At 50.7% G+C, this 23,445-nt stretch overlaps 2 protein-coding genes across 12 annotated transcripts in view; both read left to right on the top strand.

Annotated features, from left to right (window-relative positions):
• LOC105471977 (nuclear cap binding subunit 3) overlaps positions 1-16,555 on the top strand; it is a 62,199-nt gene extending 45,644 nt beyond the window's left edge. The window contains exon 15 of the transcript XR_011615326.1: positions 16,436-16,555. The gene's annotated coding sequence lies outside the window, so the exon portion shown is untranslated. The remainder of the gene's footprint in view (positions 1-16,435) is intronic.
• The window catches only part of LOC105474357 (integrin subunit alpha E), a 96,973-nt gene that overhangs the window by 2,630 nt on the left and 70,898 nt on the right, over positions 1-23,445 (top strand). For all 11 annotated transcript variants that reach the window (XR_011615319.1, XR_011615321.1, XR_011615322.1 and 8 more), the window contains exon 2: positions 16,436-16,556. Coding sequence is in view for 5 of the 11 variants with exons in the window: in XM_071082147.1 (XP_070938248.1) it covers positions 16,436-16,556 (121 nt within the window). In the remaining 6 variants the exon portion in view is untranslated. The remainder of the gene's footprint in view (positions 1-16,435; positions 16,557-23,445) is intronic.

The following is a 23,445-nucleotide window of genomic DNA, read 5'->3' as shown; positions in this document are numbered from 1 at the left end:
AGTTCTGCCCTACGCTGTGAGGTCCTGAGACTGGGACGGACCAGTCCGGGAGAGTTTCCTGGAGAAGGTGAGGTGGCGTTGAGTCTTGGGGGCTGAGGAGAGCCTGAGAAAGAAAATGCCTGGGAGTTGCTGGCAGGAAAGACTCCCTCAGACAGTGGCCCAGGCCCAGCACCCTGAATCCCATGCCGGGCCGGGGCTCCTTAGGCTGGAGAGAATCCAGGACTGGCCTGGCGCTGACCTTCCACCCTCTCCAGGCCACCCGCTCTGGTGATGACTACTTCTTGTTATTCGTGAGAGCAGATGGAATAATAGCAATTGTCTAAGGGAGATTTTAGAAGAGTCGGGTGCAGACAGACCGTGAAATCCTGGAACTGCCCACAGCCTGACCACCAGCCCCATCATGCCCTGTTACCCTGTGACCTGCCGTCCTCAAGTCCGTCTTCACCCCTGACTCATTCTGCAATCACAACATCAACTCACTTCTCCATCCTGGGTCTCAGAGGTTGGGTTTCCACCCTTGCACCCTTGCGTGAAGAGGCCTGCCCTGTCAGCCTCCAAAGCCTTACAGGGGTGAAGAAGAAGGAACCGGAAGTCCAGGGCCCACTCTGCTGGTGGCACGCACTCGGGCTGAGGCCTGGGGCTCTGCCGGGGCATCACCCCAGGCCTGTGCGTGATAGAAAACCTCCGTCCTTGGGGAGTGGGAGACTGTGGCATCTGAGGTGGGGTCTGAAGGATGGGGAGGTCCTTGGCAAGTACAGGCTGGGGGTGAGCAGAGGGGCCTTCTCTGCAGGGGGAATAGGAGGCACCAAGCCCTGGGGTGTGAGGAGTCTGGTTGGTAGGAAGATGGAGGCGAAGTGTGAGTGGGAGTGGAAGGCCGTCTCCTCTGGTGTTGCTTTCCCTTCCAGCCCCGCCCCAAATCGGGACATGCTGGGGCCTGGAGGTGCGGGCAGAGGCAAGGCCACCCCTGTCCTGGCCCCCCGTGTGAAGAGAAGGCAGGCTGTGCACACAGTAGCCTCTCCAGCCCCAGCAGCGTCTCACAACACGGGGGTAGGGAAAAGGCACTCCCGGCCGAGGGGCGGCCCAAGCAAAGGTGAAATGCCAGCAGAGTGCAGTGTGTGTGGGAGAGCTGGCTGGGGGAGTGTGGGCTGTGTGGGAGCCCCACATCCCTGCCCGTCTCTGGGAGGTCCCCTTGCGTGGGGCCGGTGTGGTGTGAGTGGAGGAATGCGGGCATCCAAGCCCGAGAGGCCCACAGCAGCGGGTGAGGAATGTGGGGACCTGAGTGCCGGCCTGGGGGAGCTTGGAATTCCTGCTGAGGGCAGTGGGGAGCCACAGGTCTTGAGCGGGGTGTCGACAGACTTGTATGTTGAGTGTTAGTTGGAATCTGGGGGAGAGGCCCGTAAGGAGGCTTCTGCCTCGGTCCCATCCACAGGTCCTAGGGAAGGCAGACGTGGGGAGGAGGAGACACTCATGAGAAACGTTTAGTTTCCTGGCCGGGCGCGGTGGCTCACACCTGTAATCCCAGCACTTTGAAAGGCCAAGGTGGGCAGATCACTTGTGATCAGGAGTTCAAGACCAGCCTGGCCAACATGGTGAAACCCCATCTCTCCTAAAAATACAAAATTTAGCCAGGCATGGTGGTGCGTACCTGTAATCCCAGCTACTTGGGAGGCTGAGGCAAGAGAATCGCTTGAACCCAGGAGTCGGAGGTTGCAGTGAGCTGAGATTGTGCCGCTGCACTCCAGCCTAGAAGACAGAGACAACGTTTCAGAAAAAAAATAGAGGCCGGGTGCAGTGGCTCATGCCTGTAATCCCAGCACTTTCGGAGGCCGAGGTGGGCAGATCACAAGGTCAGGAGACCATCCTGGCTAACACAGTGAAACTCCGTCTCTACTAAAAATACAAAAAATTAGCTGGGCGTGGTGGCGGGTGCCTGTAGTCCCAGCTACTCGAGAGGCTGAGGCAGGAGAATCACTTGAATCCGGGAGGTGGAGGTTGCAGTGAGCTGAGATGGCGCCACTGCACTCCAGCCTGGGTGACAGAGCAAGACTCCATCTCGAAAAAAAAAAAAAAAGGAAAAGAAAAGAAATGTTTAGTTTCCAGCACACAGTAGTGCTCAAGGCCTGTTGGCCGTTCTTGTTATTAGAGAGATGAAGGGTGAGGGAGAGAGATGGGCTCAGCTGACCGTGAGGTTCGGGGTGGAGTTGATGAGGCTCCGTGTAGAGGATCGAGGCGGGGGGACCGTGGCTGGGTGGTCCGGCGCAGGCGCGCTGCAGATGGCTCTGAGGCACAGCCCTCCCATGAGGCCCAGCTGGGTGTTCTGGGCTGGGTGTCAGGACCCCTGCGTCTAGTCCCACTTCTGCAGCTCCTGCTATCAATGTGGGTGAATCATGCCTCATGAGCCTCAGTTTCCTAAATTGGGAGTAGTGGTACTTATTGTACTGTGAGAATGCGTGTTTGAATTGCCCAGTGTGCTGGGGGAGACAGAGGGTTGAGGGGAGAGAGTGGTGGCTGACAGGATGGAGGGGATCTCGGTCTGACTCAGCAGGCCTCTGTGGCTGGGGACGGCTCAGAGAGGTGGTCCTGTGGGTAGTGCGGTGACAGACACCGGTGGAGCTGTGTCTGTAAGTCTGCAGCACGCGACGGGGGTTTGAGGGGGAGGGCCAGCCCTCGCCTGTGGTTGTGACTCTCTCCAACCTCAGCCTCCACGTGCTGAGCCTCCTGCATCAGACCTGGGGATGGGTGTTGCCCCATTGGATCTGCACAACCCCGTGTCCCAGAGGGGAGACGGAAGGGAGGTGCCAGGGCCCTTCAGTGACTCCGAGGCAGTGAGGATTTGAACTCAAGACCCTCTACCAAGACGATGCTGTTTTCTGAGTCCTGGTGGGAAATGCAACAGGAGGTGGTTTCCTGATGGAGGCGCAGCTCGAAGGCGAACTGTCAGGCCTGAGGTGCGTCCAGTCCGAGGAAACAAGCTGAGCCAGGCCTGGCAGACCTGGGCACCAGCTGACTCTCAGGGAAAGCCCAGCAAATACAGCGACCTCCCCCACCACACACACACACACACACACACACACACACACGTAAGCACACAAGGATGCACGCACACGTGGATGCACACTACACGCACACATGGATACACACGCACACAGATGCACACACATGCACAGATGCATACACACATGCACGCGCACACGGATGCACACGCACACAGATACAGATGCACACACACACAGATGCACACATGCACGCACACATACATGCACACACACGGATGCACGCACACGGTTGCACACACGCACACACAGATACACAGATACACACAGATGCACACACACATGCACATGCACACACGGATGCACACACATGGATGCATGCAGACACGCACACGGATGCACACACATATGGATGCACACACAATGCACACACACATGCAGATGCACACACAGATGCACACGCACACGGATGCGCACACACACGGATGCACACCCACACAGATGCACACGCACACGGATGCACACACGCACACACGGATGCATGCACACACGGATGCACACACGCACACATGGATGTACACACACGGATGCACACACATGGATGGATGCACACATGGATGCACACACGCACACATGGATGCACACACGCACACGGATGCACACACATGGATGGATGCACACATGGATGCACACACGCACACGGATGCACACACATGCATACACGGATGCACACGCGGATGCACACACGCGTGCATACACACACACATGTACACAGTTTCTCATGCCACCGTGCCCCCGCAGCAGGCTCTTGCTGACCTAGTTACCAGCCCTCTAAGCAGAGCTCTGCTGCAGCTCAGTGAGCCGCCAGCACAGCAGGAGCAGTGCCCAGCTTCTTGAGGCCATTCGTGACCCTGCCCTCTCTCTGATTACCAACCGCTTAGTGCCTCCAGCTTTTACTAAAGGCTTTGGAATCGGGCACAAACACAGAATCTGAGCCCCAGACGCAAATATTCACTCTTCCGATGGGCCGTGTGCAAACCACACCCCTCTCTGAGCCTAGCACCTAGCGTGGTGCCTGGAAGGCAACAGGTGCTCTGGGGGAGCAGAACCCTCTGTTGAACAAGATCTCTCTGTTGAACAGAGTGAACACAGGGGTGGGGTGGCGCGAGGAAAGGGAATATCTGGCCCACTCTGACATTTTTAGGGCGCCTCTTTTGGGCCTGGCCCTGTGCTGAGCTGGGCTCTGTGGCTGGGGGTGTTGTGTGTGACTCAGATCACATCATAGTTCGGGGGAGATAGACTGAATCACAGATCACCCTGATCCAGACAGAATTTGGTCAGAGCCAGACAGACCACAGGATGCTGAGGGGGTTCAGGGTTCGGTCAGAGCCAGACAGACCACAGGGTGCTGAGGGGGCTCGGGGACCCGGGAGTTACTCTGACTGAGAGTCTGGATTGGCTCCTGGCTCCTCGCTGGCTGAGCAGGGCCACAGAAGACGGGCTTTGCAGACGGAGGTGGAGAGCGGTGAGCAGGCCTGCTGGATGGAGGGAGCAGCTGTGCCGAGGCCTGGAGGCAGGAGTGTGCAGAGGGTGCCACGGAGACCCAGGACAGGAGACTAGACTTTGCTCTGCGGTCTCCACTCCTGCCTTTCAGTTACACCAACAGTGAAATGGGGGGACAAAGGCCCCACACTCACCCCTCGTAACATGTTGGCAGCTCGCACTTTTTAATTCTCCTCTAGGCAGTTTGCTGACCTCCTGTTTTTTCCCCAGCCTGGCTGACCAGGAAGCACAGGGCTCAGCGTGACGTGGGCCCTGGGGCCGGAGCCCAAACTCCCTACTGGGCATCCCTTATCTCAGCTCTGGATTGATGAGGGAGCAGCGGGAACAGTACAACCTTCTTCCCTGCCTGGGGGTCTTGATCTGGAACCTTTGAGAGTCTGTGTAGGCTGCAAGCGGCCACTCTCCCAGCACCTACCGAGTGTGGGCCACCATGCCAGGTCCTGAGATAATGTGGCAATCAAGGCAGATGCAGTGTGTGCCCTCATGGTACTCACTGGTGGCAGGGGGGCAGTCACTGGCAATAGGGAAACAAGGCCGAGCACAGTGGCTCACTCCTGCAATCCCAGCACTTTGGGAGGCCAAGACTGGGGGATTACTTGAGCCCAGGAATTTGAGTCCAGCCTGGGCAACATAACAAGACCCCCGTCTGTACAAAAAAATTTTAAAAAAAATTAGAGGCTGGGCGCGGTGGCTCACGGCTGTAATTCCAGCACTTTAGGAGGCCAAGGCGGGTGGATTGCAAGGTCAGGAGTTCGAGACCAGCCTGACCAACATGGCAAAACCCCATCTCTACTAAAAATACAAAAATGAGCCGGGCGTGGTGCGGGTGCCTGTAGTCCCAGTTACTCGGGAGGCTGAGGCAGGAGAATTGCTTGAACCCGGGAGGTAGAGGTTGCAGTGAGCTGAGATCATGCCATTGCACTCTGGCCTGGGTGACAAGAGCAAGACTCCATCTCAAAAAAAAAAAAAAAGGCCGGGCGCGGTGGCTCACGCCTGTAATCCCAGCACTTTGGGAGGCCGAGGCGGGCGGATCACGAGGTCACGAGATCGAGACCATCCTGGCTAACACGGTGAAACCCCGTCTCTACTAAAAACTACAAAAAACTAGCTGGGCAAGGTGGCGGTGCCTGTAGTCCCAGCTACTCGGGAGGCTGAGGCAGGAGAATTGCATGAACCCGGGAGGCGGAGCTTGCAGTGAGCTGAGATCCAGCCACTGCGCTCCAGCCTGGGCGACAGAGCGAGACTCCGTCTAAAAAAAAAAAAAAAATTAGGATGAAGAGGAAGCCAGGAGACAGGCTGAGGCAGAGCACTTCAGGCAAGGGGAGGACTTTGTACACATGTGTACTCAGGGGATCAGGAAGGGCTCCAATGCTTCCATCAAATTCTCAAAGGGGGCCGGGCACGGTGGCTCACACCTGTAATCCCAGCACTTTGGGAAGCCGAGGTGGGCGGATCACGAGGTCAGGAGATTGAGACCATCCTGGCTAACATGGTGAAATGCCATCTCTACTAAAAATATAAAAATTAGCCAGGCATGCTGGCATGCGCCTGTAGTCCCAGCTACTCCGGAGACTGAGACAGGAGAATCACTTAAACTGGGGAGGCGGGGGTTGCAGTGAGCCTAGATCATGCCATTGCACTCCAGCCTGGGTGACAGAGTGAGACTCCAACTCAAAATGAAAAAAAGGCCGGGCGCGGTGGCTCACGCCTGTAATCCCAGCACTTTGGGAGGCTGAGGCAGGCGGATCACGAGGTCAGGAGATGGAGACCATCCTGGCCAACATGGCGAAACCCCATCTCTACTAAAAATACAAAAAATTAGCCGGGCGTGGTGGTGTGCACCTGTGGTCCCAGCTACTCAGGAGGCTGAGGCAGGAGAATCGCTTGAACCCGGCAGGCAGAGGTTGCAGTGAGCTGAAAATTGTGCCATTGCACTCTAGCCTGGGCGACAGAGTGAGACTCTGTCTAAAAAAAAAAATAGAGGCCAGGTGCGGTGGCTCAAGCCTGTAATCCCAGCACTTTGGGAGGCCAAGACGGGTGGATCACGAGGTCAGGAGATCGAGACCATCCTGGCTAACATGGTGAAACCCCGTCTCTACTAAAAAATACAAAAAAAAAAAAAACTAGCCGGGTGAGGTGGCGGGCGCCTGTAGTCCCAGCTACTTGGGAGGCTGAGGCAGGAGAATGGCGTAAACCCGGGAGGCGGAGCTTGCAGTGAACTGAGATCCGGCCACTGCACTCCAGCCTGGGCGACAGAGCCAGACTCCGTCTCAAAAAAGAGAAAAGAAAAAAAAAAGAAAAAAAAGAAAAAAGGGAAGATTCTCAAAGGGATCCATGACCCCCAAACAAGAACGTCAGGTCTGGGTGTATTTCCTGTGCTTTCTACTTTTGGGGCAGTGGCAGGGAGGACACAAATCACAGCTCTGGAAAAGCCGGAGTACAGAGTTTCTTCATTGTGTTCTCACAGAGGACCCTTAGGGACAGTTTTTTTCTGGTTTAAATAACAGGACTGGTTGTGCTTTGCCTGGCAGTGTTGTGTTTTTTGGATTTTGTGGACACTGCATGGTGTTGACTGATCTTTTTCATGTTGATACCACCTTCAAGAAAGCTTCATTCATTCCTGTATGCATTGAATCAACAAATGATTTTATTAAGCCAAAGGATTTTAGGAACTCTGCTGTGAGCCAGAGCTGTGTTCAAAGCCAAGAGTGGGGAACAGGATAGAAAGTGTTGGCACTGGGCCGGGCGTGGTGGCTCACGCCTGTAATCCCAGCACTTTGGGAGGCTGAGGCAGGTGGATCACAAGGTCAGGAGTTCGAGACCAGCCTGGCCAATATGGTGAAACCCCATCTCTACTAAAAATACAAAAATGAGCCGGGCGTGGTGCGGGTGCCTGTAGTCCCAGTTACTCGGGAGGCTGAGGCAGGAGAATTGCTTGAACCCAGGAGGCAGAGGTTGCAGTGAGCCAAGATCGTGCCACTGCACTCCAGCCTGGGCGACAGAGCGAGACTGTGTCTCAAAAAAAGAAAAAAAAAAAAGAAAGTGCTGGCACTGCTTGATCTACATGTTAGCTGTTGGCCTCCTTCCTGGTTTATTGTATCCCCCTCTTTTTTTAAACTATCATTTTCCTTCTGTCCTTTTCTGCCTGCCCCATTATTTTAAGCAAGCGTTTATCTTACCTGTATTATGTATTTTTATGAATCACCACAAATCATTCCAGGCAAGGAGAGGTATAAAGAAAAAGGAATAAAATATAGATATCAGGCTGGGCATGGGGACTCACACCTGTAAGCCCAGCACTTTGGGAGGCCAAGGTGGTGGATCACCTGAGGTCAGGAGTTTGAAACCAGCCTGGCCAACATGGAGAAACCCCAACTCTACTAGAAATACAAAAATTTGCCAGGCATGGTGGCGCACACCTGTGATGCCAGCTACTTGGGAGGCCAAGGCAGAAGAATTGCTTAAACCTGGGAGGCAGAGGCTGCAGTGAGCCGAGAACGCACCACTACACTCCAGCCTGGGCAACAGGGCCAGACTCCATCTCAAAGAATAAATCCATAAATAAAATTAAATTAAATATAGATATCCACTTTGTGCCAGACTCAGGGAAATGGCCTGGAAATGGAGAGATGAGAGATGCAGGGCCTGGCCTCAGAGCCCTCTCCCCAGGCTCCTCCTCAAGTCTGGAATTTTTGGATAATAAAATCTTAAGCATGTACACAGGTAAACAAGATAACTATAGTAAAGCCAATATGTCCATCAAGCGGATGACACAATGATCAAGATCCGGCCACACAGCCTGAATTTATTTTGTGTTCCCTTTTTCATTTTCGTTGTCAAAGTATTTAAAGCCTGGCTGCTCAAAATGTGATCTGAGGACCAGCAGTGTCGGCATCATCTGGGAGCTTGTTGGAACAGACTTTCGGCCCCACTCTGATTCATTACCTGCTGAGTCAGAATCTGCATTTTACCAAGATCTCCGATGATTCATTTGCATGTTAATGCTTCAGAAACATGATTTTAAACCAAACCCCAAACATCGTGTCATTTCACTCCCAAAAAACATGGACATTTTCATTTCTAAAGACCATCAGGGGCCAGGCGCAGTGGCTCACGCCTGTAATCCCAGCACTTTGGGAGGCCGAGGCAGGCGGATCACCTAAGGTCAGGAGTTCAAGACCAGCCTGGCCAACATGGCGAAACCCTGTCTCTACTAAAAATACAAAAATTAGCTGGGCATGGTGGTACACCCCTGTAATCCCAGCTACTCAGGAGGCTGAGGCAGGAGAATCACTTGAACCCAGGAAATAGAGGTTGCAGTGAGCCCAGATCGTACCACCGCACTCCAGCCTGGGCGACAGAGTAAGACTCCATCTCAAAAATAAAAATAAAGAACGTGGACATTTTCTTAAATAGCTACAATGTTCTTACCACCTAACTAAATTTATGATAATTCTTTAGTATCATCTAATTCCAAATACTTAGTTCATATACAAATCTCACTGTCTCAAAATATCTTTTTTTTTTTTTTTTTAAGGTGGAGTCTCACTCAGTAGCCCAGGCAGGAGTGCAGTGGCACCATCTCAGCTCACTGCAACCTCGACCACCCAGGTTCAAGCAATTCTCCTGCCTCAGCCTCCCGAGTAGCTGGGACTACAGGTGTGCGCCGAGATGCCTGGCTAATTTTTGTATTTTTAGTAGAGTCAGGGTTTCACCATGTTAGCCAGGCTGGTCCTCAACTCCTGACCTCAGGTGATCCGCCCGCCTCCACCTCCCGAAGTGCTGGGATTACAGGCGTGAGCCACCGCGCCCGGCCTCAAAATGTCTTTTTAACAGTTGGTTTGTTCAAAGCAAGATCCAAACAAGGTCCACACATTACATGTGGTTGCTGTGGCTCTTTCTGTCTAGAGTGCACCCCTGTTCCCATTTTCTGCTTTCATGTCTTTGATTTAGTGCAGAGTTTGGTCAGGGTGTTGCAGAACATCTACATTCGGGATTCGTGTGTTTGCTTCCTCTTGGTGGGATTTGTCTTTTTTTTTTTTTGAGACGGAGTCTCGCTCTGTCACCCAGGCTGGAGCGCAGTGGCACGATCTCGGCTCACTGCAAGCTCCGCCTCCCGGGTTCAGGCCATTCTCCTGCCTCAGCCTCCCGAATAGCTGGGACTACAGGCGCCCGCCACCGCGCCCGGCTAGTTTTTTGTATTTTTAATAGAGATGGGGTTTCACCGTGTTAGCCAGGATGGTCTCGATCTCCTGACCTCGTGATCTGCCCGTCTCGGCCTCCCAAAGTGCTGGGATTACAGGCGTGAGCCACTGCGCCCAGCGGGATTTGTCTTTTTATTCCCCAAATTGCCTAGAAACTGGAAGTTTAACATCAGGTTTCAGTTTTCTGGCGATCATACACTAAGCAATCGTGAGGATTTTGCCCCACTTCCTACAGTTATTTAACTTCTTTTTCTTTTGTGTGTGTGTGTGTGTGTGTGTGTGTGTGTATGTGTGTTTGAGACAGAGTCTCGCTCTGTCACCCAGGCTGGAGTGCAATGGTGCGATCTCGGCTCACTGCAAGCTCCACCTCCTGGGTTCAAGTGATTCTCCTGCCCAAGCAGCTGGGATTACAGGCGCCCGCCACCATGCCCGGCTAACTTTTGTATTTTTAGTAGAGATGGAGTTTCACCGTGTTGGCCAGGCTGGTCTTGAACTCCTGACCTCAGGTGATCCGCCCACCTCAGCCTCCCAAAGTGCTGGGATTACAGGCGTGAGCCACCGCGCCCACCCCTTCTTTTTCTTTTCTTCACTGAAGTATTTTAAAGCCTTAGTACTCAGAATGTGGTCTGAAGACCAGCAGTGTGGGCATCCCTTACAAGCTTGTTGGAAATGCAGAGTCTTGGGCCCTTAGATCCTTCCTAGGGTGTCACACCGAGAAGGACTTATGCCTGGGAGCCCCACTCCTGGGGATGTGAATATGGAGTAGTGGGCTCCGGTGGTGTCAGCCTAATTGTAAAGTTAGTCTATCAGACTCTCATTTAGTAGTTTTACCTATTGATGATCCTGGCCTGAATTAATTATTGTGTTTCATTAGGACTCACCAAATAGTTCGGTTCTATTATTCTTCCTACATTTATTAGTAATAATTTATCCATAAAAAAAAGAAATTTTTCTTGCCATTTTTATAAAGGCCAGATGAACAAATGAAAACTAAATTTAATACTGGGCGCAGTGGCTCACGCCTGTAATCTCAGCACTTTGGGAGGCCGAGGGAGGCGGATTACTTGAGATCAGGAGTTCAAGACCAGCCTGACCAACAGGGCGAACTCCATCTCTGCTAAAAATACAAAAATTAGCTGGGTGTGGTGGCACGTGCCTGCAATCCCAGCTACTGGGGAGGCTGAGGCGGGAGAATTGCTTGAGCCCAGGAAGTTGAGGCTGCGTGAGTCTTGATCGCACCACAGCACTCCAGCCTGAATGACAAAGCAGCGTCAACTTCCTGAGCTCAAGTGATTCTCCCACCTCGGCCTCCCAAGTAGTCAGGACCACAGGCAGACGCCACTGTGGGCAGCTAATTTGTTTATTTTTTTGTAGAAACGGAGTCTCACTGTATTGCCCAGGCTGGTCTCAAACTCCTGAGCTTAAGCAATCTGCCTGCCTCAGTCTCCCAAAGTGCTAGGATTACAGGCGCGAGCCACTGTGCCAGGCCTCTAGTTTTCTTTTTGTTATTGGTTTAAATTCCAGTATAGTCAGAGAACATATTCTGAGTTATTTCAATTCATTGATATTTATTGAGGCTTTGTGACCTAGCATATGGTCAATTTTGGTAAATGTTTCACATGTACTTGAAAATAATGTTTCTGAGGGCCGGGCACGGTGGCTAACACCTGTAATCCCAGCACTTTGGGAAGCCGAGGCAGGTAGATCACAAGGTCAAGAGATTGAGACCATCCTGGCCAACATGGTGAAACCCCGTCTCTACTAAAAATAGAAAAATTAGGCGGGCATGGTGGTGTGCGCCTGTAGTCCCAGGTTCTCGAGAGGCTGAAGCAGAAGAATCGCTTGAACCCAGGAGGCGGAGGTTGCAGTCAGCCAAGATCGCGCCACTGCACTCCAGCCTGGGTGACAGAGTGAGACTCCGTCTCAAAACAAAAAACAAAACAAAAAAAACCAAAAAAGGGCCGGGCGCGGTGGCTCACGCCTGTAATCCCAGCACTTTGGGAGGCCGAGGCGGGCGGATCACAAGGTCAGGAGATCGAGACCACGGTGAAACCCCGTCTCTACTAAAAATACAAAAAATTAGCCGGGCGCGGTTGTGGGCGCCTGTAGTCCCAGCTACTCGGGAGGCTGAGGCAGGAGAATGGCGTGAACCCGGGAGGCGGAGCTTGCAGTGAGCCGAGATCGCGCCACTGCACTCCAGCCTGGGCGACAGAGCGAGACTCCGTCTCAAAAAAAAAAAAAAAAAAAAAAGGAAAGAAAAAAAAGAAAAAAATGTTTATTTTTCCATTGTTGGGTACAGCGTTCTGTTTGTCAGGTCAAGTTTGCTAATTGTGTTATTCCTGTCTTCTATATCCTGCCCAGTTTTTGCTCTGCTTTTGTAGTTAACATAAAAGGATTGTTGAAGTGAAGTCTCCCGCTTTCATTGTAGTGTTTTGTATTTTTCCTTTGAATTCAATTTTTGCTTTTATATTTTGAAATGTTACTGGATACATACAGATTTAAAATTGTCACATCTTCCTAGTGAATTAAAAACAACATATTTGTGTGCATGTATTTCCTTCCCTTCCTTATACAGAAGCTAGTGTCGTTTATATACTTATCCTTCATGTAATGATTTTACTTTCTTTCTGAAACCTCTACTGCTAAGTAAACAACCATTAACTGGAAAAAATATTTGCATTGATTTCATTAAAAAAATTGTGATGCATTCCACCCAACCGAAGATACTCAGATGATTTTTACTGTTAGGAAAATGTATTCATTGACCAATAAAACAAGTTTAGATGAATAAAAACAATACTTTGAATATAAAAATACAGTTTCCATATACAATTTATTGTAATGAAGGTTTATTGGCCTTATTAAAAGAAGAAGACAAGATTTGACAGTGGGGGCTAGGTGTGGTGGCTCACACCTGTAATCCCAGCACTTTGGGAGGCTAATGTGGGCGGGTCACTTGAGGTTCAGGACGAGTACGAGACCAGCCTGGCCAACATGGTGAAACCTCGTCTCTACTAATAATACAAAAAATTAGCCGGGCGTGGTGGCGTGCGCCTGTAATCCCACCTACTCCGGAGACTGAGGCAGGAGAATTGCTCGAACCCATGAGCCAAGATCACGCTACTGCACTCCAGCCTGGGCGACAGAGTGAGACTCCATCTCAAAAAATAAAAATAAAAAATGAAGTCATAGCAAAAGTCACAGAGAAACACCTTGAGGGCAAAATAAATACTGAACCCAAAAGCACTTCCAAACACATGGAAATAGCCTGTGCGCTCATCCCACTTCAGAATCACAGAAGCTTCAGCCCTTGCGATCGGCGTCCATAAGCAAAAGCAGGCATTTGGGATTTATCCAAACATGACATGCAATGCAGATTTGTTCCATATGGTGGTGTTGGACTAGAAACTGTTGCACAGTAAATCAGTGAGTGTGTCTTCATGTGAGAGTGTAATGTCAAATGTCATTCCTTATATCATGTTTACCCAGTGTATTTAGAGATGAAAAATTCACTCAACCAAAAAAAGGAGTGTTGCCAAGAAGTTATATAGCTTTTTAAGAGTGTTTATGGCGAAAGTCGTTAATTGAACAGTACTTGAACAGGTAAGTCTGTAAACTGGACTTCATCTTGCTTTTTTCCCCATGTAAATATATATTAGAGATGGGAGCAGTGGCTCACACCTGTAATCCCAGCACTTTGAGAGGCTGAATCATCTGAGGTCAGGAGTTCGAGCCCAGCCTGGCCAACACGGTAAAAACCTGTCTCTATTGAGAATACAAAAATTAGCTGGGCATGGTGGTGCGCACCTGTAATCCTGGCTACTTGGGAGGCTGAGGCAGGAGAATCGCTTGATCCTGGGAGGTGAAGGTGGCAGTGAGCTAAGATCGCGCCACTGCACTCCAGCCTGGGCAAAAGAGTGAGATCTTGTCTTAATAAAATAAAAAGTAAAAAATATTTGGGAGGCCAAGGTGGGGGGGGGGCGGATCATCTGAAGTCGGGAGTTCGAGACCAGCCTAACCAAAATAGAGAAACTCCGTCTCTACTGAAAATACAAAAATTGGCCGGGCGTGGTGGCTCATGCCTGTAATTCCAGCACTTTGAGAGGCCAAGGCGGGCGGATCACCTGAGATTGGGAGTTTGAGACCAGCCTGACCAACATGGTGAAACCTCATCCCTACTAAAAATACAAAAATTAGCCAGGCGTGGTGGCGCATGCCTGTAATCCCAGCTACTCGGTAGGCTGGGGCAGAATAATCGCTTGAAACTGAGAGGCAGAGGTTGTGGTGAGCTGAGATCGTGTCATTGCACTCCAGCCTGGGCAACAAGAGTGAAACTCCATCTCAAAAAAAAAAAAAAAAAAAAAAAGTAAAAAATAATTTTGGAACAAGATGGTGAGATACTCTTAAAATAAGGATGAAAATGTCTTCACAGTCAGTCCAGGCAACACTGTGGGGAGACAGACCTTGTCCCATGCTGTGGTTGGAGTATGACTTGGCAAAATCTCTTTGGGAGGTAATCTTTCAATACCTATTTTTCCCCAAAAAATGTTAAATGAAAAATTTCAAATACATAGAAAAGTTGAAAAATTATACAGTGGACAACTGCATCACCACACTTAAATCTGACAATCATTAACACTTTTGCATATTTGTTTTATCACATATATCTATCTACCCATCCAGCAAGCCATCTTATATTTTGATGCATTTTAAAGTAAATTGCAGGCTGGATGTGGCGGCTCACACCTGTAATCCCAGCACTTTGGAAGCCCAAGGCAGGTGGAGCACTTGAGGTCAGGAGTTCGAGACCAGCCTGGCCAACATGGTGAAACCTTGTCTCTACTAAAAATACAAAAATTAGCTGGGCGTGTTGGCAGGCACCTGTAATCTCAGCTACGTGGGAGGCTGAGACAGAAGAATCGCTTGAACCTGGGACACAGAAGTTGTAGTGAGCCAAGATTGCACCACTGCACTCCAGCCTGGGAGACAGAGCGAGACCCCATCTCAAAAAAAAGAACTAAATAAAAATAAATTGCTGACTTACGTATAATTCAACTCTAAACATTTCAGCATACATATCAACAAAATGTGTCTGCGTTTCTTTTGTAAGGTAATATTTACATACAGTGACATGCACAAATTCTAAGTGGACCATTCATTGAATGTGCTTTAACACATGTACACCTTGGTAATTCAAACACCCATCAAGATACAGAATATTTTCATCATTCCAGAAAGTTCCTTCTAGTCCCTTCCCAGTTAGTCTCATCTTCTTAGGCATTTTTTTTCTTTTTACTATAGATTTAGTTTTGCTGGTTCTGGAACCTCATATAAATGGAGTTATACAATATGATTTTTGTTGCCTTCGCTCAACAAATCTGCTGTGCTCTGCTTGAATTCCCTTTCCCTGCATCAAGGTCATAAAATTCCTCCAGAAAGAAAGCTGAGGGTAATGACAGGGCTCGTGTTATTTGTTCGTGTTTTCTAGAGATCACTGCCCTGCGCTGCCTGTTGTCAAATGTCTGAAAACGTTTTATCCGTTTTGTCTAGTGTTCTAGTTGTTTATGGTGAAATAATTAATTCAATACCAATTATTCCTTCATGGAAAGGCCAAATAAGGGACAATTTAAGAACCAATATGGTGATAACAGATTATAACCATTGAATAAAATAGAATTCGTGAGCCTATTCTGCTGTAAATAAATTAAAAAAAAAAAAATGAGAAGAAAGAAGAAAGATGTAAGGCCTTCTGCCACTCAGCATAATGATTGTTGTTGTTGTTTTGAGACGGAGTCTCGTTCTGTTGCTCAGGCTGGAGTGCAGTGGTGTAATCTCGGCTCATTGCAGCCTCCGCCTCCCAGGTTTAAGCAATTCTCCTGCCTCAGCCTCCCGAGTAGCTGGGATTAAAGGCACGTACTACCACGCCCAGCTAATTTTTGCATTTTTAGTAGAGACAGGGGTTTCATCAGGTTGGCCAGGCTGGTGTCAAACCCCCTGACCTCCAGCGATCCAGCTGCCTCGGCCTCCCAAAGTGCTGGGATTACAGGCGTGAGCCACCGCGCCCGGCCAGCATAGTGATTTTTGAGATTCGTCACGCTGCTCTATCTGTTGTTCATTCCTCTTTACCTCTGAGTAGGATCCTATCGTAGGAATACACCACAGTGGGTTTTTCCATATTCTCCTGTTCATGGACATTCGGGTTCTTTGCAGTTTGGGGCTCTTCCGAATAAAACATTCTTGTGCAGGCAGTTTTGGGGACACATGTTTTCTCTTGGGTCGCTTGAAGGGGTACATAGAACATACGCAGGCCCTCTTCCTGGGGCTCACAGTCTACTGTCACTTCGGTACAAGACGCGGTAATGTGAGTACGTTCCGCGTGTCCGGTGCGGAGCTGACAGTCAGAGGCGTGAGGAGGCAGGAAGTGCTTCTTTGGGGAGAGCTAGGCGTGGTTTCTTGGAGGACGGGGGCTCGGGTACTGGTACAGCTTGGTTTAGTAGGAGAATCAGAGGCTCTGGGTCAGATACACCTGCGTCTAGTCTTTCTCTCTCACACACAAAGATCCTTGGGGAGTCTCACTTTTCTCAGCTGTAAAACAGGGTTAAAGACGCCACAGGATTTGCTGGAATCATGGGAGTAAAAGGCCTCTTTCATTAAACGCTCCTCTTTTCCCCCCAGGCCTGGCCCCGCTGGCAGCCTTCAATGTGGATGTGGCCCGGCCCTGGCTCACGCCCAAGGGAGGTGCCCCTTTCGTGCTCAGCTCCCTTCTGCACCAAGACCCTGGCACCAACCACACCTGGTGAGTAGGGCAGGAGGCCTTCAGACTGAGGGGGCTTCCGGGGAACCTGAGATGGGCCCCAGGGACGGCCATGGCACCCCACCCCACAGTCAGGAGAGGAACTTTCTCTTTCAGAAGGGCATGCAGGAGAAAGAGAGAAGGCGTGAGAGAGGCTGTGGGCATTCGGCCAGTCTGTGGGGTCCACGGAACCCCAGCCCTGTGCCTCACTGGGCCTCTCCCTGTTCCATTGCCTAGGGGGAGGGTGGACTTAAAGACAATTTTAAAATAATGCATATTAAGGCTCTTTTGTTCCTTATGGAAGTAACACATTTTCAATATAGAACATTTGGAAACAAAAAATAACAAAGAAAAAACTGGGCCTGGCACCGTGGCTCACGCCTGTAATCCCAACACTTTGGGAGACTGAGGCCGGTGGATCACCTGAGGTCAGGAGTTCGAGACCAGGCTGGCCAACCTAGCGAAACCCTGTCTCCACTAAAAAAAAAAATTAGCTGGGAGTGGTGGCGGGCGCCTGTAATCCCAGATTCTTGGGAGGCTGAGGCAGGAGAATTGCTTGAACCCAGGAGGTGGAGGCTGTAGTGAGCCGAGATCGTGCCATTGCATTCCAGCCTGGGTGACGGCGCGAGAACTCTGTCTCAGAAAAAGAAAAATAAACAAACAAAAAATGTTTGTGGTAGGATTGTTTGGAATCATGGAAGACTGACAATATTCCTCATTAGGAAAATAGGAAAAATACTGATATAACTCATACAATGCTATACTAAAAGCAGACCCCCTGAATGAAGCCAGTGCAATGGTTGTTTACCTGGATCCATCTGGAAACATACTGTGAGTTGCAAAAGGCAAGTTGTAGAGTTTAATATACAAAGGTTGGCGGGTGCAGTGGCTCACCTGTAATCCCAGCACTTTGGGAGGCCAAGGTGGGTGGCTCACATGAGCCCAGGAGTTCAAGACCAGCCTGGGTAACATAGTGAGACCCTGTCTACAAAAAACATTAAAAATTCAGCCGGACATGGTGGCTTAAGCCTGTAGTCCGTCCCAGCTACTTGGGAGGCTGAAGTGAGAGAATTGCCTGAGCCCAGGGGAGTCGAGGCTGCAGTGAACCACGATTGTGCCACTGCAGTTCAGCCTGGGTGACAGAGCGAGACCCTGTCTCAAAAAAAAAAAGAAGTAAGTAAAATATGCATTCCCTCAGATGGCGATGGTGGCCATGTGCTGATGTAGGAGTATGTCTGTAGTTAGGAGAAGCTCTGGCATAAAGGGTCATGAGATCTGAGGCTCATTTCAATTTCCCATGTTGTCACCAAAATGACTTATTTATTTATTGGAGACAGTCTTGTTCTGTCACCCAGGCTGGAGTACAATGGCGTGATCTTGGCTCACTGCAACCTCCGCCTCCTGGGTTCAAGCGATTCTCCTGCCTCAGCCTCCTAAGTAGCTGGGACTACAGGTGCGCGCCACCACGCCAGGCTAATTTTTTGTATTTTTAGTAGAAACAGGGTTTCGCCATGTTGGCCAGGATGGTCTTGAACTCCTGACCTCAAATGATCTGCCCACTTCGGCCTCCCAAAGTGCTGGGATTACAGGTGTGAGCCACCGTGCCCAGCCCCGAAATGACTTCTAGAGCTGTGTTGTTTTAAAGCCAGATCTGGTCAAGGTTTATGTATTACATATTGCTGTTATGTCTCTGTCATTGATTTCAATCCAAAGCAGTGATTTCTCCCCCATTTTTTTCTGGGCGGTCGTAGGGCTTTTCCCGTGTGTACTCTCCCACTGCAGGCCCAGCCTAGGATGGTGACCTCCTCACCCCACCCCAGCCCATCCAATTGCTTTGCTTCTGGTCAGTGGTCAAGGGTTTCCTTCATACCCAGCATACCGGAGCAAGTGAGCCCAGGGTTCAAACAGGCACTGGGGCAGAGCCAGGTGAGGAGCTCAGGGTTCCTGGCTGGGCAGGGCAGGAGCTTTGCTTGATAGAGGATGGGTGGGTCGTGGTGGCTCCTGAGGCAGCCTCACAGGCCCTGGGACTTGGGCCATGACCCCGACAGCCAGGCAGACGTGGATCCTCTGATACTGTGAAATGTGTATTTGGTATTCCAAGACTGAATACATATTTTACAGTATAACACATAAAAATGTATTTGGTCTCAAAATAAATATTTGGTCCCATTTTCTGGCATATACTCCTAAAATCTTTGGAATCTCCAAAGTAATAGATGTCTTTTTCTTTGCTAATGAGTTGACAGGTGACCAGCAGCCCCCAGATAGCTTCAAAAGGGGGGCTGGTCACTGGAGAGACCCCAGCAGGATCAGAGGGTTGGACTTTCAGCCGCACACCCCCATCTTCCGGGAGGGGGAGGGGCTGAAGGTTTAGTTGATCACCAGTGGCCAATGATTCCATCAATCATGCCTATGTAATGAGGCCTCCATAAACACTCAAAAGGACAGGGTTTGGGGAGCTTCTGGGTAGTAGAACACATGGAAGTTTCTGGAGGGTAGCCCCGGAGAGGGTATGGAAGCTTTGCCCCTCACCCCCACTTTGCCTTATACATCTCCTCATCTGTATCCTTTGTAATATCCTTTTTTTTTTTTTTTTTTTTGAGACAGAGTCTGACTCTGTCACCCAGGCTGGAGTGCAGGGGCATGATCTCGGCTCACTGCAACCACTGGGTTCAAGCGATTCTCTTGCCTCAGCCTCCCTAGTAGCTGAGATTACAGGTGCGCACCACCACGCCCAGCTGAGTTTTGTATTTTTCGTAGAGACGGGGTTTAACCAATGTTGGCCAGGCTGGTCTTGAACTCCTGACCTCGTGATCCGCCTGCCTCTGCCTCCCAAAGTGCTGAGATTACAGACATGAGCCAAGGCACCCAGCCTGTAATGTCCTTTATCATAAACCAGTAAATGTAAATAAGTGCTTCTCTAAGTTCTCTGAGCCACTCTAGCAAATAAATCGAACCCAAGAAGGGAGTCACAGGAACCCCGATATATTTGGTTGGTCACAAGCACAGGTAAAATAACTAGGGTCTTGTGATTGGCCTCAGAAGTGGGGGACGGTCTTGTGGGACTGAGACCTCGACCTGTGAGGTCTGATGCTACCTCCGAATGGAGCATGTTGGAATTGAGTTGAAGTGAGGACCCTCAGCTGCAGTTGGCTGCCAAAGGACTGCTTGCCTGGTGTGGAGGGAAAGCCCCACTCACCTGGGGTCACTGGACTGTTTTGTGTTGTGAGAGTTGCAGGGGAAACAGAGCTCAGTGTTTCCAGCGTCACTAGAGAGTCCTTTCTGGATCCTCATTTCATTGGTGCAGTCAAAAGTCTGGTCATTGCCAGGCGCTGTGGCTCACGCCTGTAATCCCAGCACTTTGGGAGGCCGAGGTGGGCGGATCACTTGAGGTCAGGAGTTCGAGACCAGCCTGGCCAATACGGTGAAGCCCCGTCTCTACTAAAAATACAAAAATTATCTGGGCGTGGTGACGGGTGCCTGTAATCGCAGCTACTCGGGAGGCTGAGGCGGGAGAATCGCTTGAACCCGCGAGGCGGAGCTTGCAGTGAGCCGAGATCACGCCACTGCACTCCAGCCTGGGCAACAGAGCCAGACTCCGTCTCAAAAAAAAAAAGTGTGGTCACCATTAGATTGAAGTGTTAAGGGTGGGGCCAATTCATTCATTCATTCATTCATTCATTCATTCATTCAGTATTGATGGAGCATTTACTCAGTACCAGGCAATATTTCGGGAATAAGAGAGTAAGGGAGACATGGTCACTGCCTTCATGGAACTCCTGGGCTCATGAGGGAAACACAAGCCAGACAATGACAAGAGAGACAAGGACCTCACAAAATAACAGCCCTGGTGGGGGACGTCCGAGGTACGGGGGGAGTATGGAGGCAGGTGTGGTCATCCGCGTCTGCTAGGATTTGCAGGGTGAGTGGGAATTAGCATGAGAAGGAACAGGAAGGGGATTGCAGGCACAGAGAACAGCTTGGTCAGAAGCCTGGAGGCCGGCTGCGTAAGGTCAGGAAACTGAGAAAATGACCTGCGGCTAAAGCTGAGAGCAGAAAAGGAAGCGGGCAGAGGTGGGCGGTGCCTGTCACCCAGGCACTGAGGGTTTGGAGGAGTCAGAAGAGGGAGCTGGGAGAGGTGGACGGTGCCTGTCACCCAGGCACTGAGGGTTTGGAGGAGTCAGAGGAGGGAGCTGGGAGAGGTGGACGGTGCCTGTCACCCAGGCACTGAGGGTTTGGAGGAGTCAGAGGGAGCTGGGAGAGGTGGACGGTGCCTGTCACCCAGGCACTGAGGGTTTGGAGGAGTCAGAGGGAGCTGGGAGAGGTGGGTGGTGCCTGTCACCCAGGCACTGAGGGTTTGGAGGAGTCAGACGGTTTGAAGCCAGGAGGGGCGGTGACGTTTTCAGGGAGTTTTGCGTGGCAGGAAGATGAATTAAAGCTCAAGATTGTGTTTGGTTTGGGTAAAATTTTTATCAACATATACTATACTAGAAGAACGCACACCCGGCCGGGCACGGCGGCTCACGCCTGTAATCCCAGCACTTTGGGAGGCCGAGGCGGGCGGGTCACCTGAGGTCAGGAGTTCAAGACCAGCCTGTCCACCATGGTGAAACCCCATCTCTACTAAAAATACAAAAATTAGCTGTGCATGGTGGTGGGTGCCTGTAATCCCAGCTACTTGGGAGAGGCAGAACAATCGCTTGAACCTGGGAGGCGGAGGTTGCAGTGAGTCAAGACCGCACCATTGTACTCCAGCCTGGGCAACAAGAATGAAACTCTGTTGAAAGAAGAAGGAAGGAAGGAAGGGAGGGAGGGAGGGAAGGAAGGAAAGAAGGAAAAAAGAAAAGAAAGAAAAGGAGGGAAGGAGGGAAGGAGGGAAGGAAAGCTGCACACCTCACAAGCATGCAGCTCAGTGAATGTCCACAGAGTGAAGCACCGTGTAAGCAGCGTGCAGATCCAGGGCGCGTGAGCTGCCTCGCCTAAGCCTCCTCTAAGCCCTGCACTCCCTTCCAGACGCATCTGCTGCCAAGAGGAACTTCCAGCCGCCTTTCATCTCTGTGGATTAGTCTCGCCTGGTGTTGAATTTAACATCAATGAGGGATACAGTGTGTGCCCCGCTGTCGGGCTCCTCTCCCTCCACATAAGGCCTGTGAATTTCATCCACCGTGTTGCCCGAGGCGGTTCTTCTTTTGGCTTCTGGGGTATCCCATTGTGTGAACAGTACTGATGACTGGCATTTGGGCAGTTTCCTTGGGCTGTGAGGAATAGCACTGGTGTGCACCTCCTTTTGCTGGATGAATTTTTTTTTTTTCTTTTTCTTTTTTTTACCCCTCAGAGTTGATCCCAAAGAATGTACTCATGTTGGGGGAGGGCATATGGGCTCAGGAGTGGAGTTGCTGGGTCGGAAGTTACGCAGTTGGTTCCGCAGTTTTCCAAACTGTTCGCGGTGCATGAGCAGGTTTCAGTCAGCATTTTCTGTAACCGTCTCCTGCCCAGTTCCCTCCCACCAATACCCCAGCGACCCCACGCCCCAGCTCCAGGTCCCACCGACGTTCACAGCCCCTCCCTCAGAAGCGTAGAGGCCAAGGTGCAGGAGAGAGTTTGAAGCCCGTGTGCCCAGGGCTCTGAGTCCGCCAGGGGCTGCGGGAGGGCCCAGCGGGGCTCCCTGAACAGCAAACGTCCCTGAACACCTGCTGAAGCAGAGAGGGGCTCCCAGGCTTGAACGTGCTGGGGAGGAGGATGTGGTGGGAGGCAGTTCTGGGTCCCTGCTGCAGATGGTGGGGCCTGAGACCACGGGCCTGCTGCATGGGGCAGGAAGTGCGCTGGCTGGCCGACTCGGCCCTAGAAAAAGGAAGGGGCTGGGCTCCTGCTTGAGAATGACGTGTGCCTCTCACTCACATTGCCTCTCCTAAAATGTAAGAGACCAGGGCCGGCAGCATCATGGGTTTTGGTTGCCACAGAAGGTATGAGTGGGACAGACAGCAGACATGGAAATAGACCCTCAGGGCCGGGCGGGGGCTCACACCTGTAATCCCAGCACTTTGGGAGGCTGAGGCCGGCAGATCACTTGAGGTCAGGAGTTCAAGACCAGCCTGGCCAACATATAGTGAAACCCCATCTCTACTAAAGATACAATAAATAAATAAATAATAAAAATTAGCTGGGCGTGGTGGCAGGCACCTGTAATCCCAGCTACTTGTGAGGCTGAGGCAGGAGAATCGCTTGAACCCAGGAGGCGTAGGTTGCCGTGAGCCGAGATCACGCCATTGCACTCCAGCTTGGGTGACAGAATGAGACTCCATCTCAAAAAAAATAAAATAGAAGAAGAAGAAATAGACCCTGAGAACAGGACAGGTTACAGCTGGGTAAAAGCAAGATGTGAGCTTCAAGTCAGTGACAAGTTAAAAAGATTATTAAAAATGTAAATACAAAATACTAAATAAGGTCGGGCATGGTGGCTCATGCCTGTAGTCCCAGCCCTTTGGGAGGCCGAAGTGGGTAGATCACCTGAGGTCAGGCGTTCGAGAGCGGCCTGGCCAACATGGTGAATCCCCGTCTCTAATAAAAATACAAAAATTAGCCAGGTTTGGTGGTGTGCACGCCTGTAATCCCAGCTACTTGGGAGGCAGAGGCAGGAGAATCACTTGAACCCAGGAGGCGGAGGTTACAGTGAGCCGAGATCGCACCACTACACTCCATCCTGGGTGACAGAGTGAGACTCCATCTCAAAAAAACAAACGAAGAAAAAATAATAAATAAATAAAAGCAGGAGATGGACAAGGATTGCTGGGCTGTACCCAGTTCAGGGTGTAATAGGGCCCCTGTGGCTGTCAGCTGATGGCCAGTCGTCTATCAGAGCTGGTCGGTCAATGTTTTTTTTTTTTGGAGACGG

The sequence above is a fragment of the Macaca nemestrina genome, chromosome 17 (assembly GCF_043159975.1).
Source record: "Macaca nemestrina isolate mMacNem1 chromosome 17, mMacNem.hap1, whole genome shotgun sequence".
NCBI lineage: Eukaryota > Metazoa > Chordata > Mammalia > Primates > Cercopithecidae > Macaca > Macaca nemestrina.
This window is presented reverse-complemented; position numbering and strand designations above follow the sequence as displayed.